Genomic DNA, 27682 nt, shown 5'->3' with positions numbered 1-27682 from the left:
CATGTAAGCCAGATCATTTTTTGGTGCTCAATCGTGAGCCAGGCCATTTTTTTGGTGCCCAATGTGAGGCCCAGCATGTAAGCCAGGTCTTTTTTGGTGCCCAATGTGAGGCCCAACATGTGATCTAGGTCTTTTTTTTTGGTGCCCAATATGCGAGCCAGGTAATTTTTTTTTTTGGTGCCCAATGTGAGGCCCAACATGTAAGCCAGGTCTTGAGTACCCAACCTCGCCAATGGGCACAAATTCCTACAGATACCCTCTAAAATCTTGAGGAAAGCCTTCCTGGAAGCGTGGAGGTTGTTATAGTCACAGGAGAAAGGGCAACGCCGTGGTTTTAGAATGTGATAGCCAACAAGCTCATAAAATAGGTGTTCTGGCCATATATCGTACAAAATGCTATGAGGTCCAGCCTTAATGTCAACCGGTTTCTTTGCCCTTTGTCAGCAAGACACAGGTTCACTTTAAAGCTACAGATGCACAGCACAAGAAAAATGATATTTATAACACTAGAGCATATCTGTAACACACGACTTAGCGGAGTGCAAAGCGGCGAGGCCGAGCAGAGCAGCTTGAAGATGCTCCACATAAGCCTTCTCGCTGGCTGGCTGCGTCACGGGAGGGAAGACATGCAGAAAAGCACCAACCTTCTTGACTCTCCACTGCTTCAGCGTTTCTGACTTCACGATGCTCAGGTACTGCGTCGCCAGGCGCTTGTGCCTTCTGGTCTTCTGGAAAGACAGCAGCGGGAGGTTAGATTTATAACACTGCAATGTTTAAACATACATTTTTCAAATGAAAGCAACATTGAGGATTTCGTTCACAACTACTTTTTTGTGGTAACCCTTTACCACCGTGTACTGCAATATAAGATGTATGTCCCCCCCCCCCCCTGGAATCAGGGATCGGCAAGGTGTCCGTCATAGGCAAGCGCACAGGTTTTGCCTAGCTCTGCATTATACAACAGAGGAGGGGGCGGGTTATTTACAGCCACTCAATGCATACTGGCATAGCACACGCCTGGAATCTGCACCCTGTACATAGCACACGACTGGAATCTGCACCCTGTACATAGCACACGACTGGAATCTGCACCCTGTACATAGCACACGCCTGGAATCTGCACCCTGTACATAGCGCACGACTGGAATCTGCACCCTGTACAGAGCACACAACTGGAATCTGCACCCTGTACATAGCACACGACTGGAATCTGCACCCTGTACATGGCACACGCCTCGAATCTGCACCCTGTACATAGCACACGCCTCGAATCTGCACCCTGTACATAGCACACGCCTCGAATCTGCACCCTGTACATAGCACACGCCTCGAATCTGCACCCTGTACATAGCACGCGACTGGATTCTGCACCCTGTACATAGCACGCGACTGAAATCTGCACCCTGTACATAGCACGCGACTGGATTCTGCACCCTGTACATAGCACGCGACTGAAATCTGCACCCTGTACATAGCACGCGACTGAAATCTGCACCCTGTACATAGCACGCGACTGAAATCTGCACCCTGTACATAGCACGCGACTGAAATCTGCACCCTGTACATAGCACGCGACTGAAATCTGCACCCTGTACATAGCACGCGACTGAAATCTGCACCCTGTACATAGCACGCGACTGAAATCTGCACCCTGTACATAGCACGCGACTGAAATCTGCACCCTGTACATAGCACGCGACTGAAATCTGCACCCTGTACATAGCACGCGACTGAAATCTGCACCCTGTACATAGCACACGCCTGGAATCTGCACCCTGTATATAGCACACGCCTGAATTCTGCACCCTGTACATAGCACACGCCTCGAATCTGCACCCTGTACATAGCACACGCCTCGAATCTGCACCCTGTACATAGCACACGCCTCGAATCTGCACCCCGTACATTGCACACACCTGGAATCTGCACCCTGTACATAGCACGCGACTGAAATCTGCACCCTGTACATAGCACGCGACTGAAATCTGCACCCTGTACATAGCACGCGACTGAAATCTGCACCCTGTACATAGCACGCGACTGAAATCTGCACCCTGCACATAGCACACGCCTGGAATCTGCACCCTGTATATAGCACACGCCTGAATTCTGCACCCTGTACATAGCACACGACTGAAATCTGCACCCTGTATATAGCACACGACTGGAATCTGCACCCTGTACATAGCACACGACTGGAATCTGCACCCTGTACATAGCACACGCCTCGAATCTGCACCCTGTACATAGCACACGACTGGAATCTGCACCCTGTACATAGCACACGACTGGAATCTGCACCCTGTACATAGCACACGACTGGAATCTGCACCCTGTACATAGCATGCGCCTGGAATCTGCACCCTGTACATAGCACGCGCCTGGAATCTGCACCCTGTACATAGCACGCGCCTGGAATCTGCACCCTGTACATAGCACGCGCCTGGAATCTGCACCCTGTACATTGCACGCGACTGGAATCTGCACCCTGTACATAGCACGCGCCTCGAATCTGCGCCCCGTTACATAGCACACGCCTCGAATCTGCGCCCCTCTCCTTCATGACATCGTAAAAAGTGGCGGAGCATGGGTGACCTTAAAATGATGCGCCCGAAAAAACTTCTGTGGACGCCCATGACTGTCAGTCGGGAGGTCTGCTACTACCTATTGCTCAAGGAACCCCCGAGCGACCTCTGGAGGATCCTGGTTGAGAAAGGCTGCTCTAAGGTGTGTAAAAAATTGTCAGTAAGAAGAAATGATGGGAAATTTGGATAAAATTGGAGCTCTCTCTCAATATTAGGACTTGCGGGAAGACAACAGGTCTACTTTAGCATATTACAATGTCCTCAGCAAAAACAAAAGGGCACATTTTGAAAAAAAATATATAAATAAATAAGGTGACACGTTTCTATATTTTTTTACACTTTCTCTTTACCTTCTTGAACCTGTTTTTTCAGGACTTTCTCCACCAACGCCAGGTCATTTTTTTCTTTCTCTTCAGCTGCAACGTCGGCCTTCTGGAGCTGCTTTTCTAGAAATTTCTCTGCCAGGGCCAGATTAATTCCCTCTTTCTCACCTGCCCCCCCATCACCATTCTTCAGCTGGTTTTCTAGAGCTTTTTCCGCCTCTGCCAAGTCCATCTCGTCTCCTGGTGCTGCTTCTGCATTCTTCTCCACCACTTGGTTCTCGGCTTTGTCTCCTTGCAGATCTTTCTTTGGTGGTGCGACCTCCTGTTTCTTAACTACGGGTACCTTCTCGGGATCTTTTTGCTCTACCCCTTCCTCCTGGGGAGGCTGCTGAGGTGGGGGTCCATTAACTTCATTTTGGGGTGGAAGCTGCTCTTCAATTTTGCTCTCTTGTTTTGCTTGTGGTTTGTCATCCTTCAGACCAGCTCCCACCTTGGCCTCCGGGGCCACCTTCTCCTCGGACTCCTCTTGGTCCATCCTTTCATCAACAGCTATTCCGTCCCGTGGAACTGGGGGCTCATGACGATGGGCCTCTCCAACAGGGACTGCAATGCCTGGGTCAAGGAGACAAGAAACAAAAAGGATTAGAAGCAGTGGAGGCTGGTGCTCAAAATTTTTGGGGGGGGCGCAAACAAACGAAAAAAAATTATAAAATATATATAATAATTGTGCCAAATACCTTCGGTATAGCGCCGCTCTACGCTACTGTGACCCTTCGGAGCTCTCTTCCCCGCAATATTACAAAAACGCACACATTGTACATTATATACTACAGTAATAGAGTGGATTATAGGATTTTACAAGCATTTTAAACTAGGGCTTATTTTCGGGGAAGGGCTTATATTGCAGCCCTCCTGGAAAATAACGCTAGGTCTTATTTTTGGGGAAACACGATAACAAAAAAAAAACAAATCAGCACAGGGGCGGGCCGCAATGCATTTTCGAGGCGCCGCCTCCTTCTTTAGGCAGACCCGCCCCCCTCTAGGAGGGAAAAATGTATACTGTCAGGACATAAAACAAAAATATCCCAATCAATACAGAGACTGGGTGTGGCCAGTCATCCAATCAATTGGCCAGTATAGCCCTGTTGATTGGGCGACTGGCCACGCCCAGTCTCTGTACCGATTGGGTGTTTGTTTTACCCGATTTGGTCTCTTGCTAGGAGACGCTGCTGGTGACGTACAACACATAAGACGGCACTATTAGGCTAGGTTCATACTGCTGCGAATTCAAAATCGCGTAAATTTACTGCCATTTTGCTGCTGCGTTTTTGCCGCAAATTCACGGATGCATTTTTGCCGAGAATTTGCGGCTGCATTTTTACGGCTGCAATTTCAGGGAATGCCAGTCTATAGAGCCGAATTTGCATCGCACACGGATCAAACAATCCCCCCCCCCCCCCGGCAGGTTATATTCGCAACGATGTGAACGGCACTAATGTTAAACTATGTAACTTAAACGACTTGCGAATTTGAGAAATCGGCTCCAGCTCCCTGTGAGTGGCGGGGGTCTCGCCTCGCCCAATCTGAGGGTATACTTCTGGGCGGCCGCGCTGGTTACAGTGCGTTGGTGGTTTAAGCAATCAAAATCTAACGCGGTCACCTGCCTGGAGGCGGCCAGTGTGAACCTAGCCTAAAGGGGAAGTTCCATTCAAATGGCGCCACCCTTTGGGCTGCTTTCGCCAATTTCCCTGTCTCATAACTTGCTTCTGAGCATGCAAGTTTTTTTTGTCCCCTCGTTAAAGCGTACACATGACGAGAAAAAATAGAGCAGGTTCTAAATTTTTTACGGGCATTTTTCTTGTCGAGAAAAATGCTCTGGAGCATACACATGACCGTTTTTCACGACCAATTTAAAAAAATTGCATTTTTCGTGTCATAGAAACCGGTCGTGTGTACGCGGCATAAGACTTTTTGTCCCTCAGTGGACAAGAAGGGAATGCGGTTTCTCGCTACAGGAACAAAAAAAAAAAAAGCTTGGATATGGAGCTAGAGAAGGAGGACTGGAGGTGAAGTTGAGCAACGCCTGGGCATACCCTTTAACACTTTCGCCAAAAGGAAAACGACTGTCTTGCAATGGAGATGATGGGCTTACGCCGTGTGGAGTTTGTGGATAAGACTCCGCAGTGACGGATAACATCTCCAAAGCAAAACTCTAGCCGTAGACTTTCCGCACTTTGATGGCGTCACACAGCTGACCAAAAGTTTGGAAAGTTCAGCATTATCTGAGTATTTTCCGTTTTAGCTAGTTTTGTATACAATTATCTGTTCCCCATTTCCTGCCCCCGTACAGAATACCTTTGTCAGGTCGGTCCAGCTGGACCTCTTCCTGCTTCCTTTTCTCCTCCACTGGCTGGGGGACTTCAATGGGGCCCTTAATCTGGGGCTGTTCCACTTCATCCTTCTTCGGAGGTAACTTGGGTTTGTCCCGGTCATCAGCGGGCTCCTCCACAACAGGTTTCTGGACTGAGAACACAGAAGAGACCATCTGATAAATAACATGGAGATGCCCAAAACACTTTGTTACTGACGGACATGTACCACTATGTGTATTGCTCTATGTCTGCAGCAGGGGGCGCTATGTGAACAAGACATACCGGCTTGGTTGTCCTGTTATGTATATATAACATCATAACATGCAGAACTGATCGGTTTAACCCCATTCTAATGGAAGCGCTCTGAAGGACAATGACCGAGAGTAGCGGGCAATGTCTGTTAATCATTTGTTTTTATTCCCCCTGGATTGTAGGATGAGGGCACAAGTTATCCTTGCAGAAATATGTCTGTAATGAGGAAAGTCTGTCAGAGGTTGTAATATATTCTCGGGCATCAAACAGAGATAAAGCCAAAGGGCAAAATAGAAACAGGCACAGGGAGAGCATACACAGAGAGAGGGATGAGAGAAGAGAGATGGAGGGTGCACAGAGAGAAGGATGAGAGATGGGGGGTGCACAGAGAGGAATGAGAGATGGGGGGTGCACAGAGAGGAATGAGAGATGGGGGGTGCACAGAGAGGAATGAGAAATGGGGGGTGCACAGAGAGGAATGAGAGATGGGGGGTGCACAGAGAGGAATGAGAGATGGGGGGTGCACAGAGAGAGGAAGATGATGACAGATGTGGGGGCACACAGAGGATGAGAGAAGAGAGATGGGGGGTGCACAGAGATAAGGGGAGTACAGACAGATGTGGGTGGGGCGCACAGAGAGAGGGATGTGATGAGAGATGGGGGGTCCATAAAAAAGGGATGAGAAATGGGGGGTGCACAGAGAGGTATGAGATAAGAGATATGGGGGGGCACAGAGAGAGAAGAGAGATATGGGGGGGGGGGCACAGAAAGAGGTATGAAAGGAGAGATATAGGGGGGCACAGAAAGAGGTATGAGAGAAGAGAGAGATGGGGGGGGGGAACAGAAAGAGGTATGAGAGAAGAGAGATATGGGGGGGGGGGGGCACAGAAAGAGGTATGAAAGGAGAGATATAGGGGGGCACAGAAAGAGGTATGAGAGAAGAGAGAGATGGGGGGGGGGGAACAGAAAGAGGTATGAGAGAAGATAGATATGGGGGGGGGGGCACAGAAAGAGGTATGAAAGGAGAGATATAGGGGGGCACAGAAAGAGGTATGAGAGAAGAGAGAGATGGGGGGGGGGGGAACAGAAAGAGGTATGAGAGAAGATAGATATGGGGGGGGGGGCACAGGGAGGGGTATGAGAGAAGAGAGATGAGGGGGTGCACAGAGAGAGGGGATGGATACAAGAGATAGGTGGGTGCACAGAGAGAGGGATGAGAGATGGGGGGGGGGGGGGGACAAAAAGAGGGATGAGAAAAAAAGATAGGGGTGCACAGAGAGAGGGATGCGAGAAAAGAGATGGGAAGGCCAACAGAGAAAGGGATGAGAAATAGGGGTGCACTGAGAGATTAGAGATAGGGGTGCACAAAGAGGGCAGAGAGATGGGGGGTGCACAAGGAGAGGGATGTGGTGAGAGATGGAGGGGGTCAACTGGGAAAGGAATAAGAATTGGTGGTGAACAGAGAGGAATGAGAGAAGAGAGATGGAGGGGGGTCAACAAGTGATGAGAAACGGGGGTGCACAAAGAGGAATGAGAGACGACAGAGATGGGGAGGAGAGAGGGAGAGAGAGAGAGAGAGAGAGAGAGAGAGAGAGAGAGGGAGAGAGAGAGACAGAGACAGAGACAGAGACAGAGACAGAGAAAGAGCAATAAAAAGAGAAGGATAGAAAAGAAAGGAAGGAAGGAAAGGAAGAAAGGAAAGGAAAGAAAAGAAAAGAAAGAATAGGGCATGAGGCTACATGTAGGGCACAGTGAAGCCCGATCTCCTGATTTGCAGAACATTCTTATTTCCGATCCAATAAATGACTTTTTTTCTCTGCCTGTTAAGACTTGAAAGGAAGAGCTGCCTTTGATGCTCATTATTGGAGATTTCTATGGAGAGGGTCAAGGTTTGTGAAGTGGTATGATGATGAGTTGTATGGAGCAGCACAGTCATGTGTTGGCAGGGAGGGTGCCATTGTGGCGCTCTCTCCATCTCTCGCTCGCTCTCTCCTCGCTCTCTCTATAGCGACTAATAAATATGTTTGAAGGGGACATTGTTAACCTCGTTCCTCGCCAGTAGTGACATCACCAAATCTCGTTCCAGATCTGAAGAGACCACCAGTCAGAGGTGGAGGACACTAGATGACCGCACACTGCTGTAGAAGAATCATCTCAACAAATCAGAGCCCCCCTCCCCCCATCACAGAGTCCTCTTTTTCCCATCAGATCTCCATCACATTCCTTCCATACTCCATTGGCATGGCAGAGGGCGGGAGGCGGCGGAGAAAGAGTGGACAGGGCGCAACCACCAAGGGCATTACCTGACAAAGTTTATTAAAAGCGCTGAAAGAACAAAATCCAAGCAATGAGGTCAACCAAGGTCATCCTCCTTATCACTTGGCTTTTGTTCCATTCAACGCCATTTGCCTTTCAGCTTTTTCTATGTTTTTTTCATGTTTTGGTTTTGATAATCTTTATCAGGTAATGCCCTCAACCGTTGCGCCCTCTTATTTTCATTTTGTTCAGCAGTAAGATTTCCCCTATGGGAAGAGGGCAGCACTGGTGAAGGATATCGGTTGTATACCGTGGAATTGATGTGAATCTTGGATTCAGTATTAGCTTAGCATTGTGCTGTCGATATTTTGGATTCATCTTTTTGTTTCTGGACGGGGTGCACGCCGCCCTGCATGGCATCTGCAATAGACCAGTGCCACAGACTGCCGTGGTGCAGGCCGGACATCGTGCGTCCTAGCCCTAGAGTTTCATTGGTTGTTATGGTGCTCATAGCTGCCTGCACCATGGCAGCACATGAGGCTGATCCAGGGCAAACTGCATGTTGGGTTTGTGGCACCCCAGGAGAACCCAAACAGCACCCCAGTTCAGAAATTCTGGTTTAAAGTGGTTTTAAAAGCTGCTCCAGGCTCCTCCTCTTCTGGGGCCCCCTGCCGGCGCTACAGGCCCCTCCTCTCCTGGGGTCCCCCGCCGGCGCTCCAGGCTCCTCCTCTCCTGGGGTCCCCCGCCGGCGCTACAGGCTCCTCCTCTCCCGGGGTCCCCCGCCGGCGCTACAGGCTCCTCCTCTTCTGGGGTCCCCCGCCGGCGCTACAGGCCCCTCCTCTCCTGGGGTCCCCCGCCGGCGCTCCAGGGCTCCTCCTCTCCTGGGGTCCCCCGCCGGCGCTACAGGCTCCTCCTCTCCTGGGGTCCCCTGCCGGCGCTACAGGCTCCTCTTTTTCTGGGGTCCCCCGCCGGCGCTACAGGCTCCTCCTTTTCTGAGGTCCGCCGCCGTCGCTACAGGCTCCTCCTCTCCTGGGGTCCCCCGCCGACGCTTCAGGCTCCTCCTCTTCTGGGTTCCCCTGCCGACGCTCCAGGCTCCTCCTCTTCTGGGATCCCCCGCCGGTGCTCCAAGCTCCTCCTCTTCTGGGGTCCGCCTCCGGCGCTCCAGGCTCCTCCTTTTCTGGGGTCCCCCGCCAGCGCTCCAGGCTTCTCCTATTCTGTGGTCCGACAGCGCTCCAGGCTTCTCCTCTTCTGGTGTCCCCCACTGGCGCAACAAACTCCTCCTCTTAGAAAATTGCCCCGATGGGCGCGCCAATGCATGCTCGCTCCTAAACTGCCCTTTCTGCATCTATTGTCACAGAGCGGGTGGCTCAGCCCTGCACCCCCCCCTGCTTGCTTGGCACAGCACTTGATTGACAGCAGCAGGAGCCTGCTTCCAATCTGCCCGCTGCTCTCGTGCACATGGCTGGATCCGATCAGACTCAGGTAAGAATAAGGGGTTCAGGGGGAACAGAAGTTTTTTTCACCTTCATGCATAGAATACAAAACCTTAAGGCTTTAGAACCACTTGAAGGACTAGTACATTAGTCTTTGTGCTTCTGTGAAGACCTTTGTGCTCTCTGGACTGTTTTGCACACTTGTGTTTGGATTGCACTTTAGAACACAAACAATTCTTCTTACAAACAACCGACTACTACCCTGAGATAAAACTTCCCTGTGCTGGAAAACAGGACGCGAGTGATATTTCCCCGGTGGACACTTGGAGGATTGCTATCAGAAGATACGCAGGTAGCGGCAATGACCTCGGCTTCCTCGCTCCTCTCTGTACAATGTCAGGAAGCAGCTGCCCGGCTCAGATCACACGCGGCCGCCATACTGCCAGCAGAAACATGGTCAGTGCCGCTCACACTGCCTCGCTGTCCTTGTTCTATCAACAGCCTGAAGAGTCATTAGAATTAATCTACAGATCTCCACAAGCAGGAAAAAAAAACATTCCCTATGTTATAGAGTGGCCATGAAAAAAAAAGCCTTTAACCACTTAACCCCCGGACCATATTGCTGGTCAAAGACCAGAGCACTTTTTGCGATTCGGCACTGCGTCGCTTTAACTGACAATTGCACGTGTGACGTGGCTCCCAAACAAAATTGGCGTCTTTTTTTTCCCACAAAAGAGCTTTCTTTTGGTGGTATTTGAATCACCTCTGCGGTTTTTTGGGGCAGATTCACGTACAGCCGCCGCAAAATTGTAGTGGGCGTATACGTATCTGATTTACGTTACGCCTCCGCAAATTACACGAGCAAGTGCTGTATTCTCAAAGCACTTGCTTCGTAAGTTGCGGCGGCGTAGCGTAAATCACCCGGCGGAATTCAAATTCAGCAGGTAGGGGGCGTGTATCATTTAAATCAAGCGCGTCCCCGACGCCGAACAAACTGCGCATGCTCCGTCTGTTTAAAATATCCAGTGTGCATTGCTCCAAAATGACGTCGCAAGGACATCATTGGTTTCGACAGTGAAACGTAAAATGACGTCCAGCCCCATTCACGGACGACTTACGCAAACAACGTAACTGTTTAAAATTTCGACGCGACGGGAACGACGGCCCTACTTTTTTTTTCTCAAAACAAAGGTCTTTTATTGAGCATGTATAAAATAAATTCAGTTTACATTCTCCAGAGCTTTTTAAAACATTGAACATTACATGGGAGAGTACACATAAAAACCAAGCAGTGTATTACAGTATCAAATCCCCAACACCTTGTAAGGATTCCAGGAGACAATTCCCTCCCTATCCCTTCCGAGGCCCGTAACGGCGTCCCCTATTCAGCGGCATCCGCCTTAGAACGTCTGTCATACACCAAGTCTATTGGGGCCAACCAGGAACATCCAGCCACCTTGCCCATAACTTTTCATATTTACCGCTCGACCCTCGTTTCTGATATACCACCTTCTCTAATCTAAGAGTGACTCCCATTTGTGTAATCCATTCCTGCACTGTTGGGGGTTCAGTGTCCTTCCAGTGTCTTAGTATCATCAGGCGGGCCTGGAAACAGAGCCCTGCCTATAGCCTGTCTAGGGATAGCCTCTGCCAGGATACCCTCCGTGATCCCAAGAAGACAGACCTTGGGATCCAAAGGGACTTGGGCCTGAAAGGCCTTATTAATCGAGTCCACCACCCCCGACCAGTACATGTGGAGCTCTGTCGGGCATCGCCACAAAAGGTGAATGAGGTCACCATGGTCCCTGTAGCATCTAGTGCAACCGGGGTCCACCTCCAGTCCCATCCGCGGCCAGCCGGGCCGGCGTATAGTGTACCCGTAGAAGGATGTAAAGTTGTGATAGTCTATGTGCCACGTTCAGGGAGCAGGCGGGGATCGCCTGCAAGGCCTCTTCCCACTGCTCATCCTCAAACGCACCCACATCCCGTTCCCACTGCGCCACGCCTTATGCGGGGCACCCGGTAGGAAGAGGTTTAGCAACATAGCGTAGCAGTTGGATATAAAACCCTTATATGTGGACACATCTAATAAGTAGTTAAATACCGGGGCTACATTCAACGTCCATATGTCATCCTCCTGCTGTGCATCGAATGCATGTTTAAGTTGTAGGTAATAAAATTGCATGGACGTAGGGAGTTGAAAGTCCTCCCTGAGTTCTGCAAAAGGTCTCAGCTTGCCCGCCTTACAATGTGTGACATTGCGGATATTCCCATGCCCTTTCCATCTCGATCGTACGGTATCTTAGCTATCTCTCGGTAGTGTAGATTATCCCATATGGGGCTGTATTTTGTGAACCCTGTCACGCCTTGCATCTCCTGATCTTGTTCCAGACCTTTTGCATGAGGACATACGTGGGGAACCGCCTGTTTGGATTTAGCATACTGCAATGCTTCCAATCCCTCCGCCACCTCCGCCCCCGGTCGTGAACTGAGCAGGCGAACGAAGAGTCCTCAGGTTCAACTGGAGGTCCCCTTGGGGGGCAGACCCTCTCGCAATATGCTGCGCCTGGGAGGCTAAATAGTAGAGCCAGGGGTTGGGCAATGCCAATCCGCCGGCCTCCTTTGGACATTGCAGTTGTTCCAATTTGACCCTGGGAGGTTTTGCTAACCAGATTAATGAGCGGAAGAGGGAATTAATAATTCGAAATTTTTTTCAGAGGGATGACCATCGGGGAGTTATGTAATATGTATAGCAGTTGTGGCATAAGGATCATTTTTATTAGATTCACCCTCCCCCACCAGTGACAGTTTAAGTTTGCTCCACACCTTGACCCGGTCCCTGCAGCGATTAATCAGCGGGGTAAGGTTGAGTTTAATGTAATCTAGTGGGCATGGCGTGACTTGGATACCCAGGTACCGAAAAGATTCAGATACCGGGATATCTTGTATATTATTCACGGGCGGGATAGATCGTCGATCAAGCAGTAGCAAGGAAGGACTTGGTCCAGTTAATAGTCAGGCCCGAGTAAACGCCGAACCGTCGGACCCACCGTCATGGCCTGCGTCACGACGGCCATACTTAACATTGGCTGCGCCTCATATAGCAGGGGCAACTTTACGCCGGGAAAAGCCTAACGTAAACGTCGTAACTTTACTGCGTCGGCCGCTCGTATGTTCGGGAATTCGCGTATCTAGCTAATTTGCATACTCAACGTGGAATTCGACGGAAGCGCCACCTAGCGGTCAAAAAAAAAAAATGCAGAGTTTAGATCCGACGGCGTAAGAGACTTACGCCTGCGGATCTAATGGATATCTATGCGTAACTGATTCTAAGAATCAGTCGCATAGATACGACGGCGCAACGCAGAGATACGACGGCGTATCTGGAGATACGCCGTCGTATCTCGGTTGTGAATCTGGGCCTTTATTTTTTGCGCTATAAAAAAAAAATAGAGCGACAATTTTGAAAAAAATGCAATATTTTTTACTTTTTGCTATAATAAATATCCCCAAAAATATATAAAAAAAATTTAGGCCGATATGTATTCTTCTACCTATTTTTGGTAAAAAAAAAAAATCGCAATAAGCGTTTATCAAATGGTTTGCGCAAAATTTATAGCGTCTACAAATATTTTTAAAGTTTTATTGCATTTTTATAATTTTTTTTTTTTTTACTTTACTTTTTGTTTTACTACTAATGGCGGCGATCAGCGATTTTTTTCGTGACCGCGACATTATGGCGGACACTTCGGACAATTCTGACACATTTTTGGGACCATTTTTATTTTCACAGCAAAAAAGGCTATAAAAATGCATTGTTTACTGTGAAAATGACAATTGCAGTTTGGGAGTTAACCACAGGGGGCGCTGAAGGGGTCATGTATGACCTCATCTGTGTTTTTAACTGTAGGGGGGTGTGGCTGTAGGTGTGACATCATCGATTATGTATCCCTATATAAGGGAACACACGATCGATGACGGCGCCACAGTGAAGAACGGGGAAGCTGTGTTTACACACAGCTCTCCCCGTTCTTCAGCTCCGGGGACCGATCGCGGGACTCCAGCGGCGATCGGGTCCGCAAGTCCCGCGGCCGCGGAGCTTCGGACCGGGTCGCGTGCGCGTGACCCCACAGCTGGTCTTAAAGGGCAACGTACAGGTACGTTGATGTGCCCAGCCGTGCCATTCTGCCGACGTATTTGGGCGTGAAGGGGTCCTTAAGTGGTTAAAGAAGCCTTGGATATTTATATCCCCCCTTGTGGGTGAAATGTAAATAATACAATTGTATCTTGGGGCCCGCAGCTGCTGGTTACTGTCTGTAATGATGCCCCGTGCAATGCAAGTATTAACAAAAAAAATGCTTATGCCACAGCAATAAGAAAAACATGGGGTGCAGCAGGGGGTGCCACCCTTTCTTCAAGTCAAACCCGAACTCTTTAGCGGCACACTGCAATTTTATTTTTTATTTTTTATAGTATAACCAGGGGTCCACATGCGGCCCGCGGAGGACATTTAACCGGCCCACCACACCCTGACATGCACAGCAGGTTGCAAGGCAGGTTGTAACACAGCGATCCGGCTGTGTCATGGCGCTCACAGTGTTAACAGTTCGGGCGCGCTATGATAAAAGTCCCGCCCTCCTCCTGACCTAGACTAGCTCATGTGATAGAGTCGGGGTTCTGTCTATCACACAAGCTGGTCTAGGAAGAGGAGGGCGGGACTTTTATCATAGCGCGCCCAAACTGTTACCAACACTGTGAGCTTCGTGACACAGCGGGACCGTGACACAGCAGCAGTTTGGCACAGTAAGAGTAAGGCTGTGCGGACGATGGTGAGGGGAGGGGGGGGGGGCTTGCAAATAGGGGCTTGCGATGGTGAGGGGGGTTGCAGTGAGGGGCTGATGATGATAGTCAGGGGTGGGGCTTGCAAAGGTGAGGGGGGTTGCAATGAGGGGCTGAAGATGTAATGATGAATGGGGGGCTTGCAAATAATGATTGTGAGGGGGGCTTGCAATGAGGGGCTGATGATGTAATGATGATGGTGAGGTAGGTGGGGGGGGGGGGGGGGGGGCTTGCAATGATCATGATAGTTTTTTTTTTTATAGTCCGGGCCTCTAACGGTCTGAGGGACAGTGAACCGCCCCCCTGTTTAAAAAGTTTGAGGACCCCTGGTATAAACTATACATATATTTTTTCTAATAACCACTTCAGCCCCGGAATAATTTACCCCCCTTCCTGACCAGAGCACTTTTTGCGATTCCGCACTGAATTTCACTGGTATAAGCAATCATTTTTCACTGCATAAAAAATGTGATTTATTCAGGGTTTACTATTGTGATTATCTTTGTCTGGCTACAATCACATAGTACAAATGGTCTGTGATTGGCCCTGTCTGTACCATGTGATCACGGTGACCAATCACAGAGATCAGCACAATAGTACACAATGAATGGCATGAACCAAGGTCATCCATTGTGTAGAATTGTCATATGATCTGTTCCGATTGGTCACAGTGATCACATGGTACCGGCAGGGGTCCGGTAGACCGATATGTCAACCGATGTGTCTGGTGGACACAGCAGGTGACAGATCGTACCACAGTGCGTCCTGTGAGGTCGTCATATGACGTGTACCCCCTTCTTCAAAGTAGGTGGGTATTAACCGGTTCCCGCCAGCCCTATAGTACAATCATGGCCGGGTGGAAACTGGTTAATACCCACCTTGAAGAAGGGGGAACACACCATGAAAGCATGTCCTAAAAATTTGGGTGTTAGTCCAAATAAAACAAGAATCACAGAGAGAACTTGTTTTTGTTACAAGTGCACTAATATGGCTACAATCACCTCAATTGTGACGTCATCATACTCGGTGGTGAGTTGCACCAGAAGAGTTCATCTTCTTCTGAGGAAGTACCTGATATTTTGGGAATGTTTTGTTCCAGATCCACCATCCCGTCTTGAATTCCTTCTCTCCCCAGCACCTCCGACTTGACTTGCGGCAATGGTTCCTGGGGAACCATCATGGTAGCGTACGTGCTGATCACCAGAATCACCAGGCCGACTCCCAGAATAAACTGCGCATGAACAGAGAAGACGAGTCACATGCAGTCACATCCTTCATTATGTACATTCCTAGCAAATATCAGTATACATTGGTGGTCAGTAAGGAGATGTCCCCCTACCTTGGTGGTCAGTACGGAAATGTTCCCTTACCTTGGTGGTCAGTAAGGGAAATGCCCCATTACCTTGGTGGTCAGTAAGGGAAATGCCCCATTACCTTGGTGGTCAGTAAGGGAAATGCCCCATTACCTTGGTGGTCAGTAAGGAGATGTTCCCTTACCTTGGTGGTCAGTAAGGAGATGTTCCCCTACCTTGGTGGTCAGTACGGAAATGTTCCCTTACCTTGGTGGTCAGTACGGAGATGTTCCCCTACCTTGGTGGTCAGTACGGAAATGTTCCCTTACCTTGGTGGTCAGTAAGGAGATGTTCCCCTACCTTGGTGGTCAGTAAGGAGATGTTCCCCTACCTTGGTGGTCAGTACGGAAATGTTCCCTTACCTTGGTGGTCAGTAAGGAGATGTCCCCTTACCTTGGTGGTCAGTAAGGAGATGTCCCCTTACCTTGGTGGTCAGTAAGGAGATGTCCCCTTACCTTGGTGGTCAGTAAGGAGATGTTCCCTTACCTTGGTGGTCAGTAAGGAAATGTCCCCTTACCTTGGTGGTCAGTAAGGGAAATGTCCCCTTACCTTGGTGGTCAGTAAGGGAAATGTCCCCTTACCTTGGTGGTCAGTAAGGGAAATGTCCCCTTACCTTGGTGGTCAGTAAGGGAAATGTCCCCTTACCTTGGTGGTCAGTAAGGGAAATGTCCCCTTACCTTGGTGGTCAGTAAGGAAATGTCCCCTTACCTTGGTGGTCAGTAAGGGAAATGCCCCATTACATTGGTGGTCAGTAAGGGAAATGCCCCATTACATTGGTGGTCAGTAAGGGAAATGTCCCCTTACATTGGTGGTCAGTAAGGGAAATGTCCCCTTACCTTGGTGGCCAGTAAGGACATGTCCCCTTACCTTGGTGGCCAGTAAGGACATGTCCCCTTACCTTGGTGGCCAGTAAGGACACGTCCCCTTACCTTGGTGGCCAGTAAGGACACGTCCCCTTACCTTGGTGGCCAGTAAGGACATGTCCCCTTACCTTGGTGGCCAGTAAGGACATGTCCCCTTACCTTGGTGGCCAGTAAGGAGATGTCCCCTTACCTTGGTGGTCAGTAAGGAGATGTCCTCTTACATTGGTGGTCAGTGGTGACATTATTGCCGATCCGGCCCACCCCCTTGGCACATAGAATGATTTAAAGGTAGGAAGGGGTTTACTCAGGAGAGTTGGAGGATAAGTGACATTAAAGGATTACCAAGTAAATCAGGAGATACGACCTCCCAGGCCTCGCTCTCGCAGGGTTAACGTCTCTGCTCTCCTCTCTGACTGTCCCAGATCCCGGGAAGGGGGAGATGTGGGTGGAATGAACATTACGCAGTCCTGTGGCAGGATCTGGCCTGGGATTCTACTGACCTGACCCACTTTCCCTGACACATCATACGGCTGCCCTTTCCTCCGTATTGCTCCATAATCCCCCTCCTCCGCTCAGCTGTGGGAGATTCAGGTCACTGTGCCATACAGGCACTCGGGGGCCGATGGAGAGACCGCACCAGCTGCTGGGTGTAAAGGGCTTTCCGGAGTTCATGTGGGGGCAATTCATAGAGACTCCATCATCCCGGAGACTTACCTCACAATGATTACATATGGTGTAAGCTGACCGAGGGGCATATCATATCCATCAGCCTCCCCACAGTACTGTACCAGAGGAATATCTCTTGTATTTAAGACTTCTACCATTTGTATCTTTAAACGGCTTCTAATTTAAAACAATATTCTGCCCGTTAATTAAATTGCTTTTTTTTTTTTTTTTGATAATAAATACATTTATCTCATGTGTCTTCTTCTAGAATCTTCTCGAGATCTGTGCAGTAACCCTGTAATAAAGACCGCTCACTGCTGCCCTCTTTCCTTGTGCGGGAGAACTGGTCTTGTCCCGCCCCTTCCTGTAGTGGGTGGAGCCTGCTGGGCACCACCCACAGCTCTGCTCTCTCCCCTTGTGCAGGGGGACCTGGTCTCGTCTCCGCCCCCTACTGTAGTGGGCGGAGACTGCCAGGTCTTTCCCACAGCTTTGTAGTTTCTGTAGTGGATAGAGCTTGATTGCCACCCCCCCCCCCCCACAACTCTCTCGCTCTCCTTTTGCAGGGGGCTGGTATTGTCTCTGCCCCCCTCCTGTACTTTTGTTGTGGGTGGAGCCTACTGGGTCCCTCCCACAGCTCTGCCCTTTCTCCTTGTGCAGGTGGATTGTTTTTTTCTCCACCACCTCCTGTAGTCCTCTATATTGGGTAGAGCCTACTGGGCTCCTCCCACAGCTCTGCTCTCTCCTTGTGCAGGGGGACTAGAGCCTTGTCTCCGCCCCCTCCAGTAGTTTTCTATTGTGGGTGGAGCCTACTGGGTCCCTCCCACAGCTCGGCTCATTCTCCTTGTGCAGGAACACTAGTCCTGTCTCCGCCCCCTCCTGTTGTCCTCTGTAGTGGTTGGATGGAGTCTACTGGGCTCCTCCCACAGCTTTGCTTTCTCCTTGTGCAGGGGGACTACTGGTCTTGTCTCCCCTTTTAGTCCTCTGTATTGGGTGGAAACTACTGGGCTCCTCCCACAGCTTTTTGTGCAGGGAGACTAGGGCCTTGTCTCCACCCCCTCCAGTAGTTTTCTATTGTGGGTGGAGCCTACTGGGCCCCTCCCACAGCTCTGCTCATTCTCCTTGTGCAGTAACACTTGTCTTGTCTCCGCCCCCCTCCTGTAGTCCTCTGTATTGGGTGGAGTCTACTGGGCTCCTTCCACAGCTCTGCTCTCTTTTTGTGCAGGGAGACTAGGGCCTTGTCTCCATCCCCTCCAGTAGTTTTCTATTGTGGGTGGAGCCTACTGGGCCCCTCCCACAGCTCTGCTTATTCTCCTTATGCAGCAACACTTGTCTTGTCTCCGCCTCCTGTCCTCTGTATTGGGCGGAGTCTACTGGGCTCCTCCCACAGCTCTGTCTCTTCTTTGCAGGGTGACTGGACTTGTCTCCGCCTCCTGTCATTTTCTGTAGTGTGTTTTTTAGATTTTTTTTATATTATTTAAAAAAAACAATTTTTTTAACAACAAGTTTTTGTAGAGAGCAGCCTTAATCCTGCTCTTCTGGGGTCCCCCGCCGGTGCTCCAGGCCCCTCCCTCCTGTCGAGTGCCCCCAGAGCAAGCAGCTTGCTATAGGGGCACCTAAGCAGGCTCGCTCCCAAGCCGCTGCCCTGCATGTCCATTCACACACAGAGCCGCAGTTTGGCCCCTCCTCTCTCTCTCCTAAATGGCTCACTGGCTGTGACTAACAGCAGTAGGAGCCAATGGCTCCTGCTGCTTTCTAAGCCAATGGGGAGGAAGAGTCCCCGGAGAGCCGAGGCTTTCATAAACATCGCTGGATCACGATGGGGCTCTGGTAAGTATAAAAGGGACTGGGGAGGCTGCTGCACATAGAGGTAAAAAACCTTCAACCTATAGAACCACTTTTGGTCTCCTGAACGCACTTCCCTCTCTGGTGTGTGCACAGATGCAATGAAGCCAGGCTTCAGCATCTAAACACAGGCGGTGGTGTAACGCACATGCTGAGATCTGGGACTTCTATACCTGCTCCGTCTTCGTACACGCAAAATAAATCAGCCCTCATGTGCGCCGGTGTGCGGCAGGTCTCTGCTAGGTCCCCAAGTCCTGTGACACATCTCATCGGTTTGCATAGAGGTCAAATTTAGGTACCATGTCCATCTTTTCAGGACAAAAAAAAAAAAATGAGTGAAAGATTTTACCTGCTCCGCCCACAATTCCTAAAGCAAGGACTTACTACCTCTCCCTTCTGATAGGGGTATGTAAATACTGCCTGCTCCACAATAGCAACTGCTTTAAATCCGCTGTGGCACGCAGAACGAAAATTGCGACCCGTCGCCAGTCACAGGTGTGAGTGTCCCCGGGGTGACCCGCTCCATGAAACCGAGGACAACGAAGGATTAATAGGACCTTCACAGGTTCTCATCTCTTCACAGCTTTGCTAAATTGCCCTTTTCAACTTCCTCTGGCCTGCCTGGACTGCCGATCTCCTCCTCTTCACCGCGCCAGTCGGGGCTTCCTGTTTTCTGTAATTAACTACTTGTTGGCAGAATTATAAGGCGTTGGCGGTCCAGCTGTAACATCTGGACTGCACAGGTCCTGGGGGGTACATGGTGGCCATGCAAGACACTGCTCTATATACGGCTTCTCTGTATATTCTGCTGATCATATCGGAGCTTTCCATATACTTCATACCTCAGGGCATGACAAATATTCTAATTGACTTATCACATAAACATAAAAGGTGTGGCACAAATCCATATACATAGGTGAATATATATATATATATATATATATATATATATATATATATATATATATATATATATATATATATGTGTACAATGTAAATGTAAATATAATTTACATAGAGAGTTGGGTAAAATAGCCCAATGTGATATAATCCCAACACCAAAAAATCCTCCAATGGAATTTTCCAAATTCCTTCACCGCTTGTACTTAAAAAAAAATGGATGCGCACTCACCAGAGGTGTTTGACCACAATCTACAGGTAGGTCAAAAAGTGCTTTTCTGCTTTCAGAGGCTATGGTTTCCCCTGGGATGTCACTTCCTGAAGACGTCATTTTGGGCAAAACATACGTCAGTGGCATGGGACCATCACGTCCAGGCTGAAACGCACAACGGCTCCATGCTGGTAGCGGCAGTGACATCCCATCACATGCACGCCGTATATGCCGATATAATCCCAACACAAAAAAATCTTCGACGGAATTTTCCAAATTCCTTCACCACTTGTGCTTTAAAAAATGGATGCGCACTCACCAGAGGCGATGGACCCCTTTTTACAGGTAGGTCAAAAAGTGTTTTTCTGCTTTCAGAGGCATCCCCCCCTGGGATGTCACTTCCTGAAGACGTAATTTTTGGGCAAAACATATGTCAGTGCATGGGGTCATCACTTTTGGGTCCTGTGTGACATCATGTCCAGGCTGAAAAATCTTAAGTAAGGCTTGGATCGCACAACGGCTCCATGCTGGTACATCCCATCTCATGCACGCTGTACATGCTGGTGCCGGTCTCTAGGCATCTGCTCTCAGAGGCTAAAGCCTCGTACACACGATCGGATTTCCAATTGGACAAATCTGTCGAATTTTGTCCGAAAGGCGCTGGCCAGGAACTTGTTCTGCATACAGGCGGCAAAACGTTGTCAGCCAACAAATATGAAACAATGTGGTTTTTCAGCTCTTTAGCGCCACCCTTTGGGCAACTTCTGCCAATGTTGTGCTATGAGGAGGAGGAGGAGGAGGAGGAGGAGGAGGAGGAGGAGGAGGAGGAGGAGGAGGAGAAGAAGACGAAAAAGGAGGAGGAGGAAGACGAAAAAGGAGGAGGAGGAAGACGAAAAAGGAGGAGGAGGAAGACGAAAAAGGAGGAGGAGGAAGACGAAAAAGGAGGAGGAGGAAGACGAAAAAGGAGGAGGAGGAAGACGAAAAAGGAGGAGGAGGAAGACGGAGGAGGAAGACGGAGGAGGAAGACGGAGGAAGAAGAAGGAGGAGGAGGAGGAGTGCACACTCCCCCCCCCCCCCCCCCAATCCCCCCCTCCAGCTCTTCGGCCTGTACTTCTATACAGGCTTTCAGTTAGAAAGCTCAAGGAAGTATCAATGATCTAAAAGTACACCGAGGGGTTTATTTACTAAAGGCAAATCCACTTTGCACTGCAAGTGCACTTGGAAGTGCAGTCGCTGTAGATCTGAGGGGGACATGCAAGGAAAATAAAAGAAAACAGCACTTTAGCTTGCACATGATTGGATGATAAAATCAGCAGAGCTTCCCCTCATTTCAGACCTACCCCTCAGATTTTCAGCAAGTGCACTTGTAGTGCAAAGTGGATTTGCCTTTCGTAAATAACCCCCTGAGTAGCATACTCATAATCCATTGATAACTACAAGTCCCACGTGCACCTACAGATGGAACTTGTAGTTTATTCATTCACAGATCCCTCGGAGTCCCGAAGAACCACGCTGATTTTTAAATGCGACAGCGGCTGCGGGGGAGAGGAACCCCTGCCCACTCTTATGTGAGATGGGGCTCAGGGGGTGGTGTGAGTGTGCTTCGGGAACATGTTACACCTTAAATACAGGTTTAACATGTTCCTGAAGGTGAACCTAGCCCTGCGGAGTATCTGCATTTGGTGACGCGGCACTGTTCTGGCCTGGGCCGGAGACAGGAAGAAAAAGTTTTGCTTTTCAATCCGTTTTTTTTTTTTTTTTTGATAATGTGCAAAAGGGAAGGGGGAGGAGTCAACAAAGAAGACCACGTAAAATTGGGTAAAATTTCCATTGTGCTTTACATACCTGTGAGGTCACACCCTTGTTAAGGATCTTCTTATAAATGAGGGCTGGAAGGATGAAGCAAATGAGACTTCCCATGGTTGCTCCAGTCAGACCCAGAATGGTTTCCACTGAGAAATGCAAATAAATCACTTTCAGTATCACAAGAAGAAGAAAAACACAAGTCGGGGCTTTCCCACACAATAAGACATTTCCCACACATTTCTGGCAGTGTGGGTTCTGTTGGAAACCGTACATCGAATGAATGTAGGCCGTGCAACCTTTTCATTAGAAATACCGCCACGTGCACCAAAAATTCACAACAGCGGCAATTTTAATCTTGGTCAGTATTGCTTCAACAGATTAAATAAAAGGTAAACCGCCATATTGGATGTATGAAAAGTAAGAATCATCATGCCTCTGCAAGTCATGCTCAGTCTCGCAATTCCTCATGGGACGAGAAGTTCCACAACAACTGAAGGACCGCAGTTGCCCACACCTGGACATCCTCCAGCCAATAAATGGGGAGGGGCTCTATGGCCCAGATTCACAAAGCACTTACGCCGACGTAAGTGCAAATGTGCGCCGTCGTATGTGTGCGCAAGACCCACGAACAGATATGCGCCTAAAAACAGGCTACATCCCGCCGACGTATCGTGCTTACTCCGGCGTAGAGTGGGTGCACATTTAGGCTGGGCGCATAGTGCCGCTCCCATTGATAGCCATTCAAATATGCAAATGAGGGTAAATACGGCGATTCACGAACCTGCGTGCGCCCGACGCAGGCTACGATAGGTGCGCGTAAGTTGTACGTCCGGCGTATTTTACGTTGGACATGTGTCTGGCTGGGCGTAGGTTACGTTCATGGCGTACACAGTGATCCGGCGTAGTTTAGGCAGTTGTTCCGACGTGGTTGTGCGCAGGGGGATGCGTCCACGTCGCCGCGCAGTTCTTGATGCGTATCTGTCTGGCGCTCGGCCCATCATTTGCATGGGGTTACGCCTCATTCGCCTTCTAATCCCACGCCACGCTGGCGCAGCGTTGGGAGCACTGGCTTGCTGAATTCAATGCTTGCCTCTCTGCGCTACGCCGGCGTGGCGTACGCGCTACGGCGGCGTAATGTGCGCCTTGCTCTCTGTGAATCTGGGCCTATCTGGCTTGCTGCAGCTTCTAATGCACATTATGAGAAGCTCACAGTGTGCAGTGAAATCAGAGGAAGCCATTTCAGTGCAGCAGGGGAATCTGTACAACTGTGTAGGACTTACCCGTTACACACCCCCCCCAAGTAGTTTATAATAATCGCATTTTGCGGCACTGGAGGAACCTCCGGAGCACATTGCGAAACGACGACAGGCTTATTATTGTGTAGACCAGGGGTCTCAAACTGGCGGCCCTCCAGCTGTTTCAAAACTACAAGTCCCATCATGCCTGTGGGAGGAGTCATGCTTGTAACTTTCAGCCTTGCAATGCCTCATGGGACTTGTAGTTTTCGCAGCAGCTGGAGGCCCACCAATTTGAGACCCCTAAACTAGAGCAACTGTGGCCCTCCAGCTGTTGCAAAACTACAAGTCCCATCATGCCTCTGCCTGTGGGAGTCATGCTTGTAACCATCAGCCTTGCAATGCCTCATGGGACTTGTAGTTTTGCAACAGCTGGAAGGCCACAGTTGCTCTAGTCCAGGGGTCTCAAATTGGTGGTCCTCCAGCTGCTGCGAAACTACAAGTCCCATGAGGCATTGCAAGGCCGACAGTTACAAGCATGACTCCCACAGGCAGAGGCATGATGGGACTTGTAGTTTCGCAGCAGCAGGAGGGCCGCCAGTTTGAGACCCCCCTGGTTTAGACAAAGCCTCAGAGTGGACGGGTCTGTTCTCTTTGAAGGGCCTGGCGGAGGAGAATCCTCGAGGACCCGACCCCCAGGACCACTCCTGTGATTTAGGGGTAAGATAGAGATTTCCTGGCTGAACGAACAATGGAACATTGATTTCTTTCCATTCAGCAGAATGACTTTGATTCACAAACATCCATTATGTCTGAAGCAGCTGTGGAAAAGTAATCAGCTCTCCATGTGATCTGTGAATAGACCTTCCCTGCAAAACACAGGCGGGGGGGGGGGGGCACGGCGGGGGTGGGGGACAGATCACCTTTCCTACATATACAAAAAGTCAAAATAGAATTTTTCTTTCGTTCATAGACGGACACAGCCTTCATTGACCTTAGGGTTATGCTTCTTCCTACCTGGTAGGAAGAAGCATAACCCTAAGGTCAATGAAGGCTGTGTCCGTCTATGAACGAAAGAGAAATGGATTTTACGGTGAGTACAAAAATCCTTTTTTCCCCTTCCTGGACATATTGAAAATTAAAGCAATATACCTAGGGGCACGTTAAAGTAGAATTCCGGGCTAAAGCCGACTTATCCACCCCTCCTAACACCTATGCTGACTAACCTGTCTAAGCAAGATGTATATTCCGACTTATGTTCAGCCGTGCCCCTCCCCCAACACACAGAAGGAAACCGACAGCCTCATCTGCATGTTCCACCGAGACTTTGTAGAGGGATATTCATTCCCTTCACTCAGGTCTCAGATTACACTCAGCTCTCTGCTGTGCAGTGCGTGAGCTAGATCCCCCCGGGCCCCCCTTGCCTCCTGGAGCTGAGAAATAGCCTTTGATCTGTGTACTTTGAACATATCTGGAGGAGAGAGGGCTGCAGATTAACAGGTACAGCTAACTTATGTAGGATTTGTTTAATCTCTGTGGATCACCTGAGGCCAGTCACTTCACTGGGAATATGCGATGGGTTTACAACCACTTACCATTTGGTATCATAATTCCACCTATCATGGTTCCGAACACCACGACTAACGTCAAAACTTTGAACCGTAGGGGTGGCATGTACCCTCCAGCAGTAAACGTGCCATCTTTTTGCTGTGCGAAAGGGAAACATTGTATAATGTGCGTTAGAAGAAGTTCTCCAAATATTAATACAGTGATCCCCAGGGTATGCCTCAATGGATGCCACCTCGCCCCAGGGTATGCCTCAATGGATGCTACCTCGCCCCAGGGTATGCCTCAATGGATGCTACCTCGCCCCAGGGTATGCCTCAATGGATGCCACCTCGCGCCCCAGGGCATGCCTCAATGGATGCTACCTCGCCCCAGGCTATGCCTCAATGGATGCTACCTCGCCCCAGGGTATGCCTCAATGGATGCTACCTCGCGCCCCAGGGTATGCCTCAATGGATGCTACCTCGCCCCAGGGTATGCCTCAATGGATGCTACCTCGCGCCCCAGGGTATGCCTCAATGGATGCTACCTCGCGCCCCAGGGTATGCCTCAATGGATGCTACCTCACCCCAGGCTATGCCTCAATGGATGCTACCTCGCCCCAAGGTATGCCTCAATGGATGCTACCTCGCCCCAGGGTATGCCTCAATGGATGCTACCTCGCCCCAGGGTATGCCTCAATGGATGCTACCTCGCCCCAGGGTATGCCTCAATGGATGCCACCTCGCCCCAGGGCATGCCTCAATGGATGCTACCTCGCCCCAGGGTATGCCTCAATGGATGCTACCCCGCCCCAGGGTATGCCTCAATAGATGCTACCTCGCCCCAGGGCATGCCTCAATGGATGTTACCTCGCCCCAGGGCATGCCTCAATGGATGTTACCTCGCCCCAGGGTATGCCTCAATGGATGCTACCTCGCCCCAGGGCATGCCTCAATGGATGTTACCTCGCCCCAGGGTATGCCTCAATGGACGCTACCTCGCCCCAGGGTATGCCTCAATGGACGCTACCTCCCCCTAGGGTATGCCTCAATGGACGCTACCTCGCCCCAGGGTATGCCTCAATGGACGCTACCTCGCCCCAGGGTATGCCTCAATGGACGCTACCTCGCCCCAGGGTATGCCTCAATGGACGCTACCTCGCCCCAGGGTATGCCTCAATGGATGCTACCTCGCCCCAGGGTATGCCTCAATGGACGCTACCTCGCCCCAGGGTATGCCTCAATGGACGCTACCTCGCCCCAGGGTATGCCTCAATGGACGCTACCTCGCCCCAGGGTATGCCTCAATGGATGCTACCTCGCCCCAGGGTATGCCTCAATGGATGCTACCTCGCCCCAGGGTATGCCTCAATGGATGCTACCTCGCCCCAGGGTATGCCTCAATGGATGCTACCTCGCCCCAGGGTATGCCTCAATGGATGCTACCTTGCCCCAGGGTATGGCTCAGCCTTAGAGATGGAATCCATGGACACTACCCCCAGCGGACATTACCTTGCCCCAGTATACAGCTTAATGGACACTACTTTGCCCCAGGGTAACGAAACACAGAAAAAACATTTGTCTCAATTTTGTATGCAGGGCGGAGAGGGGTGTGCAAGGATACCCTGGGGCGAGTTAGCATCCATAGAGGCAGTATTTCCAGGGGCTGGAGTTACACTTTAAGTTAGATCTCCTCTATCTAATGGTTACACCAACCTGCTGTTCGAATAGGAGCGTGCTCAGCGCCTGCCGGCAGGGAAGGATCATCATCGGAAACCCAACCGCCACTGACATCATGAAGCCCACTCGGATCATCTCAGTCACCACATTGGACGGGAAGTTGACCAGCACGTTGCCGGCGATCGTTTCTGTGAAACTGACGTAACCAAAGAAACCAACCTGGAAAAATCGCAAGAAAAAGCTCCAATGTCAGGAGACTTGTATTTAAGGCCTAACCCCAGCGCAGGATCAATTATTTTGGAGGAGCAGCATTGTCACCTTGGACTGCCCTCATGATTAGGACAACAAGCGACTGGACCTGCATTGCCGTATTCTCATTACAAAGGAAAAAGTGATCAAAAAAAATAATTTAAAGCCTCTCAGCGAGCCGCCGAGACTGACGCTCCCCGCCCCTCCACAGCTCAGCGCTCCAGTGAGCGTGGAGGAGCATTGCAGGAGAGCTGCTGATTGACAGGCAGCAGCTCTCCACTTGGTGAGGTGAGAGAACCGAGCCATTGGTGGCTTGGTTATCAGTGAAGAGACGGTGGGGGACAGATGCAAGTAAAATTATGGGATAAAAAAAAATCCCATACTTCTATTTAACTCCGCATGGAGTGCCCCCACCAAGAGCCGCATTCCATGGGGGCACTCTCGCCTCCCCTCCCCCATCTTCTTCCCCATCTCTTCCCCCTCCTCCCCCTCTCCCCTCCCCCCATCTTCTTCCCCCTCCCCCCCTCCCCCCATCTTCTTCCCCCTCCCCCCTCCCCCCATCTTCTTCCCCCTCCCCCCATCTTCTTCCCCCTCCCCCCCCCCTCCCCCCTCCTTCTTCCCCCTCCCCCCCTCTTCCCCCTCCCCCCTCTTCCCCTCTCCCCCTCCCCCCCCTCTCCCCCTCTCCCCTCCCCCATCTCTTCCCCTCTCCCCTCCCCCATCTCTTCCCCTCCCCCCATCTCTAACCCCTCCCCCCTCCCCTCCCCATCTCTTCCCCCTCTTCCCCTCCCCCCATCTCTTCCCCTCCCCTCCCCCCTCTCTTCCCCTCCCCCCTCCCCCCTCTCTTCCCCCTCCCCTCCCCCCTCTCTTCCCCCTCCCATCTCTTCCCCCTCTCCCATCTCTCCCCCCTCCCCCATCTCTTCCTCCTCCCCTCTCTCCTCCTGCCCCCTCCCCTCTTGCACCCTCCCCTCTCTCCCCCTCCCCCCCCCTCCCCCCCCCTGCCCCCCCCCCCTCTTCCCTCTCCTTCCTCCCCCCCCCCTCTTCCCCTCCTTCCTCCCCCCCCTCCCCCCCTCCCCTCTCTCCTCCCCTCCTGCCCCCCCCCTCTTCCCTCTCCTCCCCCCCCCTCCCCCCCCTTCTCCCCCCCCCCCTTCCTCCTCTCCCCCTCTTCTCCCCCCCCTCCTCCTCTGCCCACTCTTTCCTCCTCCTCCTCTCCACTCCCCCCCTTCCTCCACTCCCCCCCCCCCCCCCCTCCCCCCCCCCCCCCCCCCCCGTCC

At 50.7% G+C, this 27682-nt stretch overlaps 1 protein-coding gene across 4 annotated transcripts in view; it reads right to left on the bottom strand.

Moving 5' to 3' along the window:
- The window catches only part of SLC38A10 (solute carrier family 38 member 10), a 61636-nt gene that overhangs the window by 7509 nt on the left and 26445 nt on the right, over positions 1 to 27682 (bottom strand). For 3 of the 4 annotated variants that reach the window (XM_040330963.1, XM_040330966.1, XM_040330964.1), the window contains exons 9-15: positions 26199 to 26381; positions 24531 to 24642; positions 21740 to 21846; positions 15132 to 15291; positions 5264 to 5431; positions 2936 to 3520; positions 645 to 728 (exon numbers count right to left, since the gene is read on the bottom strand). In XM_040330963.1, coding sequence (XP_040186897.1) covers positions 645 to 728; positions 2936 to 3520; positions 5264 to 5431; positions 15132 to 15291; positions 21740 to 21846; positions 24531 to 24642; positions 26199 to 26381 — 1399 coding nt within the window. The remainder of the gene's footprint in view (positions 1 to 644; positions 729 to 2935; positions 3521 to 5263; positions 5432 to 15131; positions 15292 to 21739; positions 21847 to 24530; positions 24643 to 26198; positions 26382 to 27682) is intronic. The other variant, XM_040330965.1, reaches the window with a different exon arrangement.

This window comes from Rana temporaria, chromosome 12 (assembly GCF_905171775.1).
Source record: "Rana temporaria chromosome 12, aRanTem1.1, whole genome shotgun sequence".
NCBI lineage: Eukaryota > Metazoa > Chordata > Amphibia > Anura > Ranidae > Rana > Rana temporaria.
The sequence above is the reverse complement of the archived record's forward strand: the minus strand, read 5'-3'. Positions and strand labels throughout refer to the sequence as shown.